The 15,241-nt window shown below is 36.2% G+C and overlaps 1 protein-coding gene across 1 annotated transcript in view; it reads right to left on the minus strand.

Moving 5' to 3' along the window:
• The window catches only part of DYNC1H1 (dynein cytoplasmic 1 heavy chain 1), a 312,112-nt gene that overhangs the window by 280,978 nt on the left and 15,893 nt on the right, over nucleotides 1-15,241 (minus strand). Inside the window, exons 5-10 of the mRNA XM_033953397.1 lie at nucleotides 15,009-15,195; nucleotides 13,856-14,127; nucleotides 13,534-13,761; nucleotides 1,980-3,056; nucleotides 1,277-1,456; nucleotides 965-1,114 (exon numbers count right to left, since the gene is read on the minus strand). Of these exons, the coding sequence (XP_033809288.1) occupies nucleotides 965-1,114; nucleotides 1,277-1,456; nucleotides 1,980-3,056; nucleotides 13,534-13,761; nucleotides 13,856-14,127; nucleotides 15,009-15,195 (2,094 nt within the window). The remainder of the gene's footprint in view (nucleotides 1-964; nucleotides 1,115-1,276; nucleotides 1,457-1,979; nucleotides 3,057-13,533; nucleotides 13,762-13,855; nucleotides 14,128-15,008; nucleotides 15,196-15,241) is intronic.

Below are 15,241 nucleotides of genomic sequence, written 5' to 3' on the forward strand. Positions count from 1 at the left end.
TGTTTTTTTTTTAAAAAGGTTTATACAATTTTTACATTTATTTAAGAAAGTCCATAAACCATTTTTAAAGGCAGGCTTGGGGAAAATCCACTACCTGTTCCTGAGATAAGCAGCATTAAATCTGTTTAATACTTTTGGGATCTTGTCAGGTACTTGTGACCTGGATTAGCCACTCTTGGTAACAGGATACTGGTTTTGATGGCTCTTTGGTCTGACCCAGTATGGTGATGCAGTCCAACTCTCTTGAATAACTGCATATTCCATGTTCTGCTTTCTCCTAACTACTAGATAAGATGGGTCATCTGAAATAGTCTAGACAGAATCTCTGGATTAGAAGCGAGGTTCTGGATAACAATCTTTTGGCACATTTACAAGTAAATCAACACTTCTATACATAAAAGCCAACCCACCTAAACTGAAGTTACTTCTCAAATTATGGTATCCAGAACACTTAACAGGTGTGACAAACACCTTTTATTTAATTCAGAGTACCATCAGGTGGTTATGATTTAGCACAGTGGTCTCAAACTCAAACCCTCTGCAGGGCCACATTTTGAATTTGTAGGTACTCGGAGGGCCTCAGAAAAAAATAGTTAATGTCTCATTAAAGAAATGACAATTTTGAATGAGGTAAAACTCTTTATAGTTTATAAATCTTTCCTTTTAGCTGTCTTAATATTGTCATTTATAGCTAAAGAGACATATGATCAAGAAGCTGTTTTATTTTACTTTTGTGATTATGATAACCATACCGAAGGCCTCAAAATAATACCTGGCAGGTCGCAAGTTCGAGACCACTGATTTAGCACCTCTTATATACGTAAACATCATTTCTCAAAGAATTTATTAGAACAACCAACCCATGATTTATGAATGGTCAGTGAAAATTGCTGTACCATTTCAACACTTGCAGTAATCTGCATATTACTGCATATCAACAAATAATCCCAACAGAATATCTTACTTTGATTTTTGGTTCCCCACCAGGTTTATGGCTGACTTGGGGGGCATCTGTATCCATATCAACTTCTGCTTTGTCATCAACTTGTCCTAAAAGAACCTGGGTCCAAGTCTTCAGTCCAGCTTGCAGACGAACACCCAAGATTCTTTCAATCTAAGAATAAAGATGAAAACAGGCAGATATGCCAAAAAGACAAAATTTGAAATATTTCCTCAAGTTACTTAATATTGTAAATATGCATTTGTTTAAATGTTTTGAAAATTAATATTCTAAACCCAAAAAAACAGACAAAAATACCCAAAACCACTAACTTACTTCCATATCAAGTTTATTGACCCAAATGGGCAAATTGGAATATGAATGAAGATTTAAATCATCCACAGCTTTCTGAACTCTGTTCAAGATTTCTGAATATGTTTTATGATCATACATGCAGGTTTCCAAAGATCGGACCTCCAAGTCTATTTTCTCTTCAATTATTAGGAGATCATCCACCTAAGAGAGAACATAGTGGAACTTAGTGTAAAAAAAATGTAACTAGTTTCCAGTCAAAGCCACAGACAGTAAAGAAAGCCAAGAAGCATCAACTTCTAGATAAAAACTTTCTTGCCCAACCCATAAAAAGATAACCCAAATTTTCATTTCCCCCTCCATAAAATTGTTTTCCAACACATACAACAACCTGGGATATATGAGCATGCTGACTAGTGACCAATATGCAACTAAAATCAACAACTGTGGTAGGTCATCTCCTCTGTTCCCCCTCAGAAATTTGAATCAGCCCATAAGCCAGTGAGATCAGTCAAGAGATATTGCAGACAACATTTGTTCTCTGAATCACAAATTCAAACTCAAATAACCCCAGTTCTATTAGGTCATTTTAAAATTACTATTTCTCATTCACTCCTTTGCCTTTTTTCTCAATTCAAATTTTGCAGTCTAATAGATAATTGCTTATTTGAATACATCTTGTACAGTATTAAAATGGCTTACTCTAAGAAAAAAAAAAAAGCCAAACCTTTTCTTGGAAGTTGAAGACTGTCTCTGCCAAACGCTGCACATATGGGTCAAGTTTGTACGATTCCCAAACCAATGCAATACCTTCTGCAACCAAAGCTTGGACCTCTTTTTTCAGGCCAGCCACCAAGAGAGAAATGGTATTGCGTTCTTCTACCTTCTCACATGTGCGCTCATATGTACGGACACTTTCTATTAGAGAGATAGCAAAAGGATAGAGTTGATTTGCTTGGTGAGCTTTGTTGACAATTGCTAGAGGGACACGAAAACCAAGCCACTTCAGATTCCGAACTTCTTTTGAAAGTGTAATGATCTCAGGAAGAAAGTTAACTTTTAATTTGAGAACATTTCCAGTACGACCTCTGGCACGAGTACTTTCAATGGTGAAGATACGTCCAGAAACACCAAGGTTACGCTGCTGAACCTTCCTAGCCCAGTCGTCAAATATTTCTTGAGTGTTGAGCTTCATGCGGAAACTGTCACCATCCTGTTTCAGTTTTTGACCTTCAACATGATTTTCCCAACCTTTCCCAAGAACATCTTCAACACGCTTCATATAAGCTGTAAGCTGTCTGTCAATCTGTTTAGCCCAGATGATAGAGCCCGAGACAGGAGGCAAATCACGAACATGACTCATTTTACAAGACTGACTTTGTGGGTACTGAACTTTAAATTTATCATGAAGAGACTCAATATCATCTTTTACACGCTGAATTAGCTGTGTTTGGTATTCCCTGATGGCACCTCGAATATGAGGTCTAACAAATAGGGCATTGAAGCGGGAGAAAATCCTGAACATTTCATTAGCATTCTTTGCTGTACCAAGCTGATCTCTGAGACGGGCAGTGATTCGGGTTTCAACCCTGTCAATTCGCTCGTCATATCTTTTCAGTGCTGCTTCCCAAGCTTCTGTGCCCTCTTTGGAAACATCAAGTCCATCTACTTCCTTAACATTTTCATATGCCAGATTTACTTCCTCAATTGCATTTGCATCAGCAGCATCAAAGAGGACCTCTGCTACTTTCATATCTGGGGGCTCAGGTACTTCCCCCTGATTCTGTTGATTAGCCGCAGTAACCTGTATGAATTAAAAAAGAGAACCAAAAAACACTGCTGTAATAGGTTGGTGGGGCAAACAAGATTTGTTATCACCCTGCAAAAACACAATATTAAAGTTATCAAGTATCAAAACATTTCAGAGGAGAACTGTAGCAAGTTTAAGGATGAAGTGGCAAGCCAACTATAAAAAAAGGTTAAGAAACTTGAGTAATGAAGGTACTCAAACAATATACAACAATTCTGAATAATGGTAATACATTAAAAGGTTGTTTTTATTCTTTTGAAGTGCATTGAGCATTAGGGATAGCACCGAGATGTTACATGACAATCAATGTTAAGCTTATGGATATCTGAAGGGTCCTACCAAGCAATGCTCAGATCCTGCCTACATCTGTGCCACTGTACTGGCAGCCACCAAGTGAGATCCATTTGCTTCTATACAAATAGATCACCCTACAAGCTATTTCCAGGTAGTTTCTAAGGATACAGACTCAAAACCCAGGAGTCACAGTTGCTAGAATTGTAATTCCCAAATACCAAAAAAAGATTACTGATCAGTTAGTTAATAAACTAAAATTCAACAGCTAGAAATGGCAGAATTAAATCTTATTTTTCTTTGCCAACATGTAGGGAGAAAAAAAAAATGCTTTAAATAGTGTTAAAAAAATTAAAAGGGCCCATAAACTGTAAGTTAATATGTTCTAACAAACATTAAATGTGCTAAAAGATCATATGGTCCTTAAATACAAACAAAATAGGATGCACAGCACTTATCATGCACTAATTTTTAATAAGAAGGCCCCTAAGTATATTGCCAATCAGATGGAAAAGGCATGTGTTGCCTGATAAATTTTCTTTCCTTTAGTTGCAGCAAATGAACCCAGAGACTTGTGGGTTGTGTCCATCTACCAGCAGGTGGAGATAGAGAGCACTGAAATGAGTTCTGTCCCATAGGATGGAATGCTCCTTGGTTAATCAGTATTGCTTTTAAAACAGGAGAAAATTCTGTAACAATCGAATTCCAGGGCGTGGCTTGGAGACTCACGTGAATGTTCGGGTAAACGAGTAGCTCCGTACCAACAGACTTTTGAAGATTAATAAGTTACAAAATTTTCTTTTTTCTGGCTTCAAAAGTGTAATATAAAGGCGTTATGGCTTCAGGGAAGCAGGCAAAGGCTGATTCAGCTTTCTCAACAGGGAGTGTAAAACGATCGAAGCCGGAACCGGCAACCTCGTCAAAACAGCCGTTGCCAAAGGAAATTGAAAGCGTCAGTGAAATGTTTGAGCTAAGAGAAATTAAAGAAATTGTCTTATATATTTCGAAGAAAATACAAGATTTTAAAGAAGAAATGTCTACTCTAACTAAAAGAATGGAGAGGGTGGAACTCAAAATGGATCACCTGGAAAAAAAAAATTTGAAATCTCTGAAGAAGAAGCATTTCAATGTAAAATGGATCGGAAAAAAATAGAAATACTTACCAGGGACCTGGAAGATTGCTGTAACAAAGAGAGGTGAAGTAATTTACGGGTCCTAGGGTTGCCGGAAGGGGTGGAGAAAAACAACCCGATTTCCTTTTTAGAAAAATCTCCTCCCTAAATTATTACCACTCAAAACAAAGTTCCCCCTGGAAATTGAGCAAGCACACAGGGTTCCCATGAAAAGATCAGAGAAACAAGTCCCTTAATTTTTAAGCTTTTACGATACTAGCAGGTTATGGAAATTTTTCAACTGGCAAAGGAGAATAAAAACTTAAAATATCAAGATGCACGCACGCATATCGTGCCTGACTTTGCAACAGCAACGGCTGGTAAAAAGAAGAGATTTTTAGATCCGAGACCACAGCTGAGAAGCATAGGGGCTAAATATGGGTTAATATACCCAGCAATCATGAGGATTACTTATGGCAATAGAACATTAAATTTTCAAGAACCAGAGAAGTTACAAGAATTTTTACAACAGACTGAACAACCAATGTTATCATAAGGCTTTTCTGGTTATTGTCTTTTATGTTGTCAGATGTCAAAGGAATTTCAGCTGTATCAAAAATCAGATAACTTTTTCAAATGGATTGAGAACACTGACATTGCTGTTGACATGGTATATGATGACCTTTGATATAAATTGACATGGAGTTTCCCAGCGGGTAATCTTACAATGCCCTCACATTATAAATATAAAGGTAGCAGAACTTCGGCAAAAATTAGGCTGCCTACAAGAAATACCTCTATGAACTGTTTGTCAAGTGGGCGAGAAATAAGGAACATTAAGATAGAAACACAATGAGGGATTTGCTTGGATTTCCATTAAGCGGAATAAAATGGTAGTTGAAAATGGAATGGAAACAGTACAAGTATAGCAGCGGAGAAGAATGGTGTGAGATGTGATGGTAATGTGTTCATTCGTAAAGTTGAGTGTTTCTTGGAAGGCCTACAACGTCATCTTTGAGCCTTAATGTTTCACTCCCTAGCAAGCAAGCTGTGAACTTATGGAATCGTCACCCAATTGTCAGCTTCTCTTTTGCCAGGTCTCCATTGACTCTGGAGCTTACTATGTCAATGTCTCACTGACTAAAGATATTAGCCTAGTTATGGCTAGTACTCAGGATAGCATTGGCAAAGATGTTTGTTCCCGACGAAGATGTAACTTGGGAAAGGTGCTGCTTCAAGAGGAGGAGTTCGTGCATTTCGAAATCTGTCTACCCTATTAGGATGCTTTATATATTACTTGTTTGGTTTAGTTATCATAATAGTAACGATTCCTTATGGAAGGATTTGATAACTCATAGGTTTTTTTTTATTATCCCATATATAGATTTCATATATTAACATGTTCTTTATTTAATGTATTACATAGATTCTATTTTAATCTAAAGTGAAGTTCAATACAAATATTCTTAATGGGAATGGGAAGTGAGGCAAAGTATAATTTTTGTTTAAAATGTAATGGAATCCTGTAGGCTTTTGCTAAAATGATTTGGTTTAATATATATTTATTTATATATACATTCATTATTTTGAATATATAAAATATTTATTGAATGATTTCAAAATGAGTTTATATTTTATTTAAGGGACCTCATGAGATTCTGTAATACTAAAATAATAGTTAAGTGGAAATTATAAGAAGATGACAAAATATTGAATTAGTTATTACAATACAATAAATGGGAGTAAGTAATATAATGACAATAGGAATTAATGAGAAATTGGAACTAATATGGTTATTTTATTTTGGGGGTTATAAATGGGTTCATGGTAATGGTATAAAATGGTATTAAGGTAAAATAAGTATAATATTAAAAATATATTATTTAACAGGTTAGAAAATTAAAATATAATTTGATTTTCTCAAACATATTAATCTATGATATTAGTTTAAATGATTCTAATGATACATACTGACTCATTAAATAGATAATGAAGTCTATTTTAAGAAATAGAATAAGTTATGTGATGAATTATTATAAATGTTTTAAGTGACTTATTTTTAAGAGAAGATTTAAAGTTAGTCTGTTGGGGATCTCTTGTTGCTAGGTCTAATATGTGTGTCACCAAATTTTCACTTTTAATAATGAATTGGGGAGGGAGGGTGGGAAAAGGGTTGGGAAGGGAGGATTAGGGAGGGGAAAATTTAATGTGCAAAGTTTTAAAATATGGGGAATGGTGTCTGTTCATAATAATTTTATTAAATCTAATTATTTTCATTGGATTACGTATTTGGAAATAGGAATTTATAGTGGAGATTAAAATTTTTTCTTTAAACGTTAATGGCCTTAACCATCAAATAAAAAGGAAAAAAATGCTAGCTTTTTTGAAACAACAGAATGCTGACATATTATATACAAGAGACATATTTATCAGTGATAGAGTCAAAAAAGTTGGAAGAGGGATGGGCAAAACAGTGTTTTTTCCCCTGCAATTGGGAAAAAAGCCGGTGTTGCCATACTTATAAATAAAAAATGTACAGCTAATTTTCAATTGATTGATTCTAATCCCTTGGGTAGGTGGGTACATGTGAAAATGAGCATGGGAAATAATACCCTGGAATTGTTTAATGTGTATGCCCCTAATACGAATCATACTGAATTTTTTTAAAAATTACAACAATTAATACTCCCACTGGCTTCTTCTAATTTAGTAGTGGCTGGAGATTTTAATGCTGTTATGGATCCATTAATGGATAAAAAAAAAACCCAAGTAAAATTATGAAATCCTTAGGGTTAGATAATTTGATACAATCTTGTGATTTGAAAGATATAAGGCGGATACTTCATTTTAATGAGCGGGAATTTTCTTTTTGTTCACAAGTTCATAAACCCTTTTCAAGAATAGACTATATTTTTGTCTCAAATCAAATAGTACAACTAGTGACAAAAGCATCCATAGACCCTATCATTTTGCCTGATCATGGGGGTGTATGGATTGAATTTAAGTTTGAGGAGCAAGAGTATAGCAGGTCTGTTTGGAGATTCGATAGTACATTGATTGCGGATTCAAATTTCCTTGAAAAATTTAAATTAAATATGATTGAATTTTTTCAAATTAATACTTCAGAATAAATTGCCATAGAAACATTATGGGATGAATTTAAGGCAATATTATTTCGTATTCAGCATATATTAGAAAATAACTTTAAAAACAATTTTCTGATTTGGAAAAAGAAATTAAACATTTGGAAGCTAAATTAGTTGATAAGTGGGAGCAAAGTACCCTGTAGGCTTTATTAAAAGCAAAGGGTAAATATAATGAGATGATATCAAAATTTGTAAGGAATGATTTGTTTTCTCAACAAACTTTGTATTATGGAAGTTCAAATAAGGCAGGAAGATTATTGGCAAATTATCTTAAAGCGAAGAAAAAAAACTCAAAAATGATTGCAATAAAGGATGAGAAAGGAGAGATACATACTCAAATTGGAAGCATTTTAAGTCAATTTCTAAATTTTTATAAAGACCTATATTCTTCTGAGCCTCATGAAAATAGAGAAAAAGATGGTTTAGACTTTTTGAATCTAATTGAGGAGCCAAAAATTCCTAAGCATATAAAAAAAGGATTAGAGGAGCCTATATCATTAAAAGAATTAGAAACAGTGTTGAAATCTCTTAGAGTTGGATCCACTCAAGGTGGTGATGGTTTCATGGTAGAATTTTATAAATCATTTCAAATTACCCTATTACCTCATTTATATCAGTCTCAACTAAATAAGGGTTGCATTATAGGTACTATGGCAGAATCATCGACTATAGTTTTGCCAAAGCCAAACAAAGATCCCACTTTGGTTTCAAATTACAGGCCTATATCATTAATTAATGTAGATGGAAAACTTTTGACTAAGACATTGGCTTTACACTTAGCCAAGGCTCTCCATTTTATTATTGATATGCACCAAACTGGATTCGTTGCTAGGAGACATTCATCTAATAACACAAGATTGGCTTTTCATATGTTAAATTTAACAAAAGCCATGAAAGATCCGGCTTTTTCTGTGTCCTTAGATGCAGAAAAAGCCTTTGATCGGGTGGAATGGACCTTCATGTATCAAGCTATGGAATGGTTTGGAATAGGTTCAAGATTTATACAAATGATTCAAACATTGTATAGCTCCCCTGTTGCAAAATTGTATATTAATAATAATTTTTCAGAACGCTTTAATTTGTGGAGGGGGGTTAGATAAGGTTGTCCCCTATCTCCTTTGCTTTTTGATATTGTTTTGGAACCCTTGTTATTAGCTATTCAGCAAGTAAAGGAGATACAGGGTATTCCTTATTCAGCCCGGGAATACAAAGTTTCTGCATATGCAGTTGATATTTTGCTTCATTTGAGAAATCCAGAAACAACCATTCTATGCTTACTTGAATTGATTGAGAAATTTGGAAAATTTTCAGAGTATAAGATAAATTGGAGTAAATCTGAAGTTCTTCCACTAAACGTGTATTGTACAAAAGGCTTGTTTGATTCATTTTCTTTTGTATGGAAGGAAGGTGGATTAAAATATTTGGGAATTTGGATAAAAAACACGCAGGAAGACACAATGAAAGAGAATGAAAAATCTATATTGCAGAAGGTAACAGAAATGTGCGAGCAATGGAATCCACTACATTTGTCTTGGTGGGGGAGAGTTCAAACTATTAAAATGATGATATTGCCTGTGGTTTGTTATCAGATGGGAACGTTACCAGTTTTTTGTAAGGGGTCCTTTTATAAAAAGTTAAACAGTATTCTTACAAAATTTGTTTGGCTGGGCAAAACTCCTAGAATTGCTTTAGTATCTTTACAAAAACCAATTGCGGAGGGTGGGGTAAATTTTCCCAATTTTTATAGGTATCATCAAGCCTATATTTTGCACCAGGGTATGTATTGGGTCCTCCCAGAGCTCATTGATAATACCAGACGGGTTGTGGTTGGAGTGGTGACTCATGTTCCCTCTAAGTTTCTGTCATGTTCATCGTATTAAAATGCCTAGATTGTATAAAGAAAACAGAATATTTATGGATGCATGGAAAACTCTGTGATATGTTAGTAATTTAACATCTATTCCAATCAACAAATCAAACTATATGGTTAAACTCCAAGATTCAAATTGGCGGATTTAAGGTCATCTGGAAGCATTGGATGATAGCAGGTATACGGATTTTGGGTGATGTTATTTCAAATGGTAAACTGCTTGACTTTTCACAATTGCAACATAAATATGGTCTTAAATCACAAAGTTTTAGATGGTTGCAACTGAAGCAGGCTATTCAGAAGGGGTTCCCTGAATGGAAAACTCTCACTAATCAGTATAGTCTGGAGTTCTTATGCTTTCAGGCGGACTTCTTGGGTCACCAGGCTGCACAGTGGTATAAATTGATAAATGGATTTGTAAATAAAAAACCTAAAAATGGACTTAGGGACACTGAGATAAAGCATCAAATTACTGCGTCTCAATGGCCACGAATTTGGTCTTGGAGAATGAGATGTACGGAGTCCGCATCTATGAGACAAACTTGGTTTTTCCTTTTACATAGAGCATTTTGGACCCCAGTTAGATTACAAAAGTTAGATAGCTCTAAATCTAATAGATGCTGGCATTGTAATCTGGAAACAGGGACTTTAGATCATTTAATATTCTATTGTCTCTGTATCATGGCCTTTTGGAAATCAATTTGGTCTCAAATTAATTGTTTACTAGAAAACCATGTAGAATTATCATATGATACAATCATGTTAGGTATGTCAATGAGAACAAAAAGTCAAATTTCATCAAGCAATAATAAACTTTTATTGATTATGACAGGAGTCGCCAAACAACATATCACCAGTAATTGGAAAAATTACAGTAGACTTAACTATACCTTCTGGAATTCGTTGTGCCATATTTACAAAATGGAAAGAACAATTGCCATACAAAAAGGGAATTATAATTTTTAAAAGATTTGGGGGCCATTGACAAATTATTGCAATGATTAGACACCTTTTTCCACTGAAAGTACATTTATACATTGGGGGGAGGGGGGATGGTATAAAGTTCTATTAAAGGTTTAATCAATAGATAAGTAAGTACATAATATTTATCAGGGCTGTGGAGTCGGAGTCGGAGGAAATTTCGGAGTCGGAGTCAGAAGTACAAAAAACTGAGGAGTCGGAACATTTATCTACCGACTCCATTTTTGAACTTGGCATACCAATCACGAGCGATTCTTTCAGCTATAGCACCCACTATATACACAGAACAAATGTTGCAAACAGCTTCTGTGGCCTTAGAACCTTGATTAAAAGCAAAAAGAAGGTGGTGTCGAAAATGCTCATTTCTCTCAACTTGACATTCCATTTTAACGATCTGAAAATTAACCAGTGCTGTGGAGTCGGAGTCGGAGGAAAATTTCGGGTACCTGGAGTTGGAGTCCGAGTCTGAAGTACAAAAAACTGAGGAGTCGGAACATTTATCTACCGACTCCACAGCCCTGATATTTATACGATATTTTTGACTATATAATATTTGTGGGAAGGGTGGGTGCGGAGGGCATAATTTTATGTATTTAAGATGATATTAAAAAGAAATTGAAGTGATGTATACAAGTTTTAACTGATGTAATATTGTGTACTTGATGTAAGATGGAAAAATGAATAAAGAATTTGAAGGAAAAAAAAAAAGCTTCCACCTAAGCTGCAACATCCAAACAATAATGCCTGGAAAAAAAGTATGTAAAGAAGACAAAGTTGCGCTTTACATATTTCTTCCTGAGGAAAACACAAAAACTCTCAATTCAACTCAAGGGGCCGCCAGAGCACAAGAAATCTGCTTGAGAGAGGCTCCAAGGTCATAAAGAGAGTCTTCTAAAGAATCCAGGTCTGTCTCCATATCAGGGGCCTCGGGAGGTTATACTCCTGAATCCATGCAAGAATTCACTGCCTGCTGCACCCTTGAAAGACAATCCCTAACTGCATACTGCAGCCTGGAGAGAGAAAGAGCAAGAGCAGCTTTTTCAAATGAAAGCTTTAAGGAAGACTCGCTTCCTACAAGAACATAAGAGTTGCCATCCTGGGACAGACTGAAGGTCCATCAAGCCCAGTATCCTGTTTCCAACAGTGGCCAACCCAGGTCACAAGTAACTGGCAAGATCCCAAGGAGTAAAATTATGCTATGTAAGTTTTTATGTTTTAAATCTGTAATTCCCAGACAAATTAGTCTAGCTCTTTTATCTCTGTTATTCATCCTTTGAATAGAAAAAACTTGTTAACATTGCTAAGATAAAACATCTTTTAAAACTATGCCTCCCTCCACTGGCAATATAGTCTTCTTGGTTATTGCCACCACCAGAGTGTCCACCGTAAGTAATTTTAACTTTTCCTGCACATCCTTAGAAATAGAATACAAGCAAAGACATGGTTTTGGCCACCCTTAGAGCAGCGTCTGGAGTGACCCAATGCGCCATAATTAACTTTTGCATTGCCTTATGAACAGGGAACACCCTAGGTGCCATTTTAGTGCTAGCCATTTTAGTATTAGAAGAAAGATTACTCCTCAGGCGAAGAAATGTTGAGCACTTGGCAAGACCTTGGTAATAAAGGAAGAAGCTCCTTTTTATGAAAGTTCTTCACTGCTTTGGAGCCAACAGCCTCAGAAACCACCATCTCCCCTTCCCTCTAGCCATTCAGGAGATAATACCTCCAAGGGTGGCTCTGCACCATGTTCTGGAAAATGAGGGGGAGAAGGTGAAGGCAGAGTCCCTCTAAGACTGAGAAGTTAAGCACCTCCATTTGGCTTCCCAGACTGTCTGTAGAAGCTAAGCAGCCTGCACATTGCCAGGCACAGCTTTAGATTGTAAGCTGCCCAGAAGGCTTTGTCCTTGGTGCGGGATAGTAACATTTGAATAAACTTGGAAACACAGAGGGAGAAGTTCAATAATAGGAAAAGATAGCACAGAACCTCTAAGCAGAAAAAGCTCTGTGCATCAATAAACAAATTCTGGGGAAAAGGGAACACAACAGACTTCAGAGGAAGAAAGTCAAGGTATAGCTAGCTGCTCTTCAAAAGGAAGGACACAACCCAGAAACACTGAAACAGCAGGAACTGAAACTATGGGAGGAGTATCGCAGTGCTGAGACATAGCTGTAGATGACTGAAGAAAACGCAGCCCTGATTCTCTCACGCAGGAAACTGCCGACTGGTCAACTGAAAATGGCAGATCCAGTGAAGAGGCTGAACAACTGCCCCCGAACACTACCCTGACGCTGCTCTCCATTTACTACAGCGAGAGCAGTGCTTGACCACCTCTGGGGAAAAGAGAAAGTGAAACCACAAAGCAGCTTGAAGGTAATTAAGAATTTAAAGAAACATTCGCACAGTTTAATAAAAAAGTGCCATTTCTCCGAGAAAATCAGCACTGCCTGGAAAACAACTAGCCTCTGAGCAAATACAAAGTCAACATTCGCTGAAGTGGCACAGTTCTCATTTCTGAACTTTTTTTTTAATGTGGGAAATAAGTCAAGCAAGAACTGAAGAGGGAGCAGGGTAGGAAAGGGATCTGGGGAGATCAGGCATAGCCCCAAAAGCTGGCACTGGTTAAACAGAATACTCCAAAGCTCTACTGAATCAGGAGACATAGAACAGGAGCTGAAAAACTCAGAAACCAGGTATAATCATGTCTGTAAAAATCAACATTAATCCCCCTACTGGAGATAGAGCACTGAATTGAGCTCTGTCCCATAGAATAAATGCTCCTTGGTGAATTAGTGTTCTCTATCTCCACTTGCTGTTAGATGGACACAATCCTAAGTCTCTGGATTCATCTGCTGCCTACACTAAGAATACACAGATTATACAGTTTTTGTAAGGGAAGACATTTACTTTTAAGACAACAAGACAGATGTCTTCAAACTACTTACATATTACTAAGAAGAAAACATGCTTCAAGAACTAGTTTGTGTTAGGATTAGAACTCAAAAATCCTAACAGGCCAAACTATGGCCAAAGCCCTGAAGCACTCCAGTGCATAGAAAGGGAATGGGATTACCTGTGGCCTGAGAACTCTCACAATAACAGCTCTGAGTTGTTCATGCTGGCGTCTGAACTTCCTCATTTGGTCAAGACGAGCTTGAAGTTTCCGATGAGCTGGGTTGATACGCCAAACCATTTTCAGATTTTCTTCCCTCTTCCTTTTCACAATATCTCTCAGCAACACTTGAAGTTTCTCATATTCATCATCCCATGTTTGAAAGACTTCAAAACAGGCTATCATAACCTGAAAAAATCATTGTGGAATATTAGAAACTCTGAACACAAGTTTTTAACACTTCAACTAACAGTAAATAAAAAGCGACACTCAAGACAAATACCTTTTCAAACTCTTCATAGGTGACATGCATCAGTTTTCTTGTTCCCAATACTTTAAGCAGCTGAGAACTCAGATCTCTTGAAATAGCCTCCACCAGTCGAAGGGCCCTCTGAATAGGATATTTAGTATTTCTAATTTTTCTCAAATGAGTGAAAATAGCACCAAGTGCTTGTCTAATTTTGTCAAGTTCAGTGGCAGACAATAAGTCATTCAGAGGAAAATCTTTCATGAGTGGGTTATAGTCGTTTACAGTTTCCAAAGCCTGTTTGAGACCTAGGAGTAAAAGAATAAGGGGGTGTCAGCCTATGTTTTCATTTTTTAAAGCAATATGAAGGCACAGAAATACAACAGCTACAGAAATTCTAAACACCCTCTCATAATATTCTTCCAGGTATAAGACAAGAAAGTGAACAATGTATAAAGACAGTTTAAACATCCCCCTAAAGAGAGAGCTTTGACTCCATGAAGACTCTTGAAAGCTAAGTTTTTCTGCATATTACATTCTATGGAGAAAACTGCTATATTTAAGAACTGTTAGATTTAAATGTTTTCACTGATACTCTATTGATTTACTTGATTCCAAACTTGCACTTGGTACTTTACTATTTATTGATTGTTTTATATATGAAAGACACTTTGATATTTAAAAGGTTCATGGGGAGACTGAAGGTGATGTTTGTGGGTATAATCCTGTAGAGTGCTTTTTGCACTCATGTGTTGAGAAAGGTGAACTCCTTTGGAACTTTTTCTCTCAGGAAGTTCCCAGGACTGATTAGTCTCCCTGTGTTAACCATTCTACAAATTTAATTCTTCTCAATTCTTTTTGAATAGAGTGAGTGCATAGTTGAAATACAAGGAACTGAAGCAGGTCTGTGTGAGTGTACTATAAAGACAGTTTATCCCATGAAAATCCCACAATTTATCTTACAAGAGCCAACTGAAAAATATATTCTACTTACTGAAGCCCTGTAAGGTGTTATTACCCCATCTCTATTAAAAAATAAATTCCTTTAGTCTTATAATTACATCTAAAGGGACCTAGGTGATCTGAAAAAGTCATCTGATATATTTTTACAACTGAGCAATAAGGCGTTACAACCAATTTTTAATGAACTTAGATTTAACAGATCTCAATATGTCGATGCTGTACCCACCTGTATCTGTGTCAAAGCTGACAGTAGCATGGAAACGTTTGCCATGTTTCAGAATGTCTAGAGTTAAGAGAACTTCAGGACTTTCACGTTTTTCCTGAATACGGAACAATGCACGCTCAAGATTTAACCAAAAACTTATTTCTTGTAAGGCAGTTCCTGATGCAGGATCTCTATCAAGTTTAGTCACCTTAAGGGGAAAAAAAAAGTTTTACTTTAGTATTAAAACATTTTAC

Source organism: Geotrypetes seraphini, chromosome 7 (genome assembly GCF_902459505.1).
Source record: "Geotrypetes seraphini chromosome 7, aGeoSer1.1, whole genome shotgun sequence".
In the NCBI taxonomy this organism is placed as follows: Eukaryota; Metazoa; Chordata; class Amphibia; order Gymnophiona; family Dermophiidae; genus Geotrypetes; species Geotrypetes seraphini.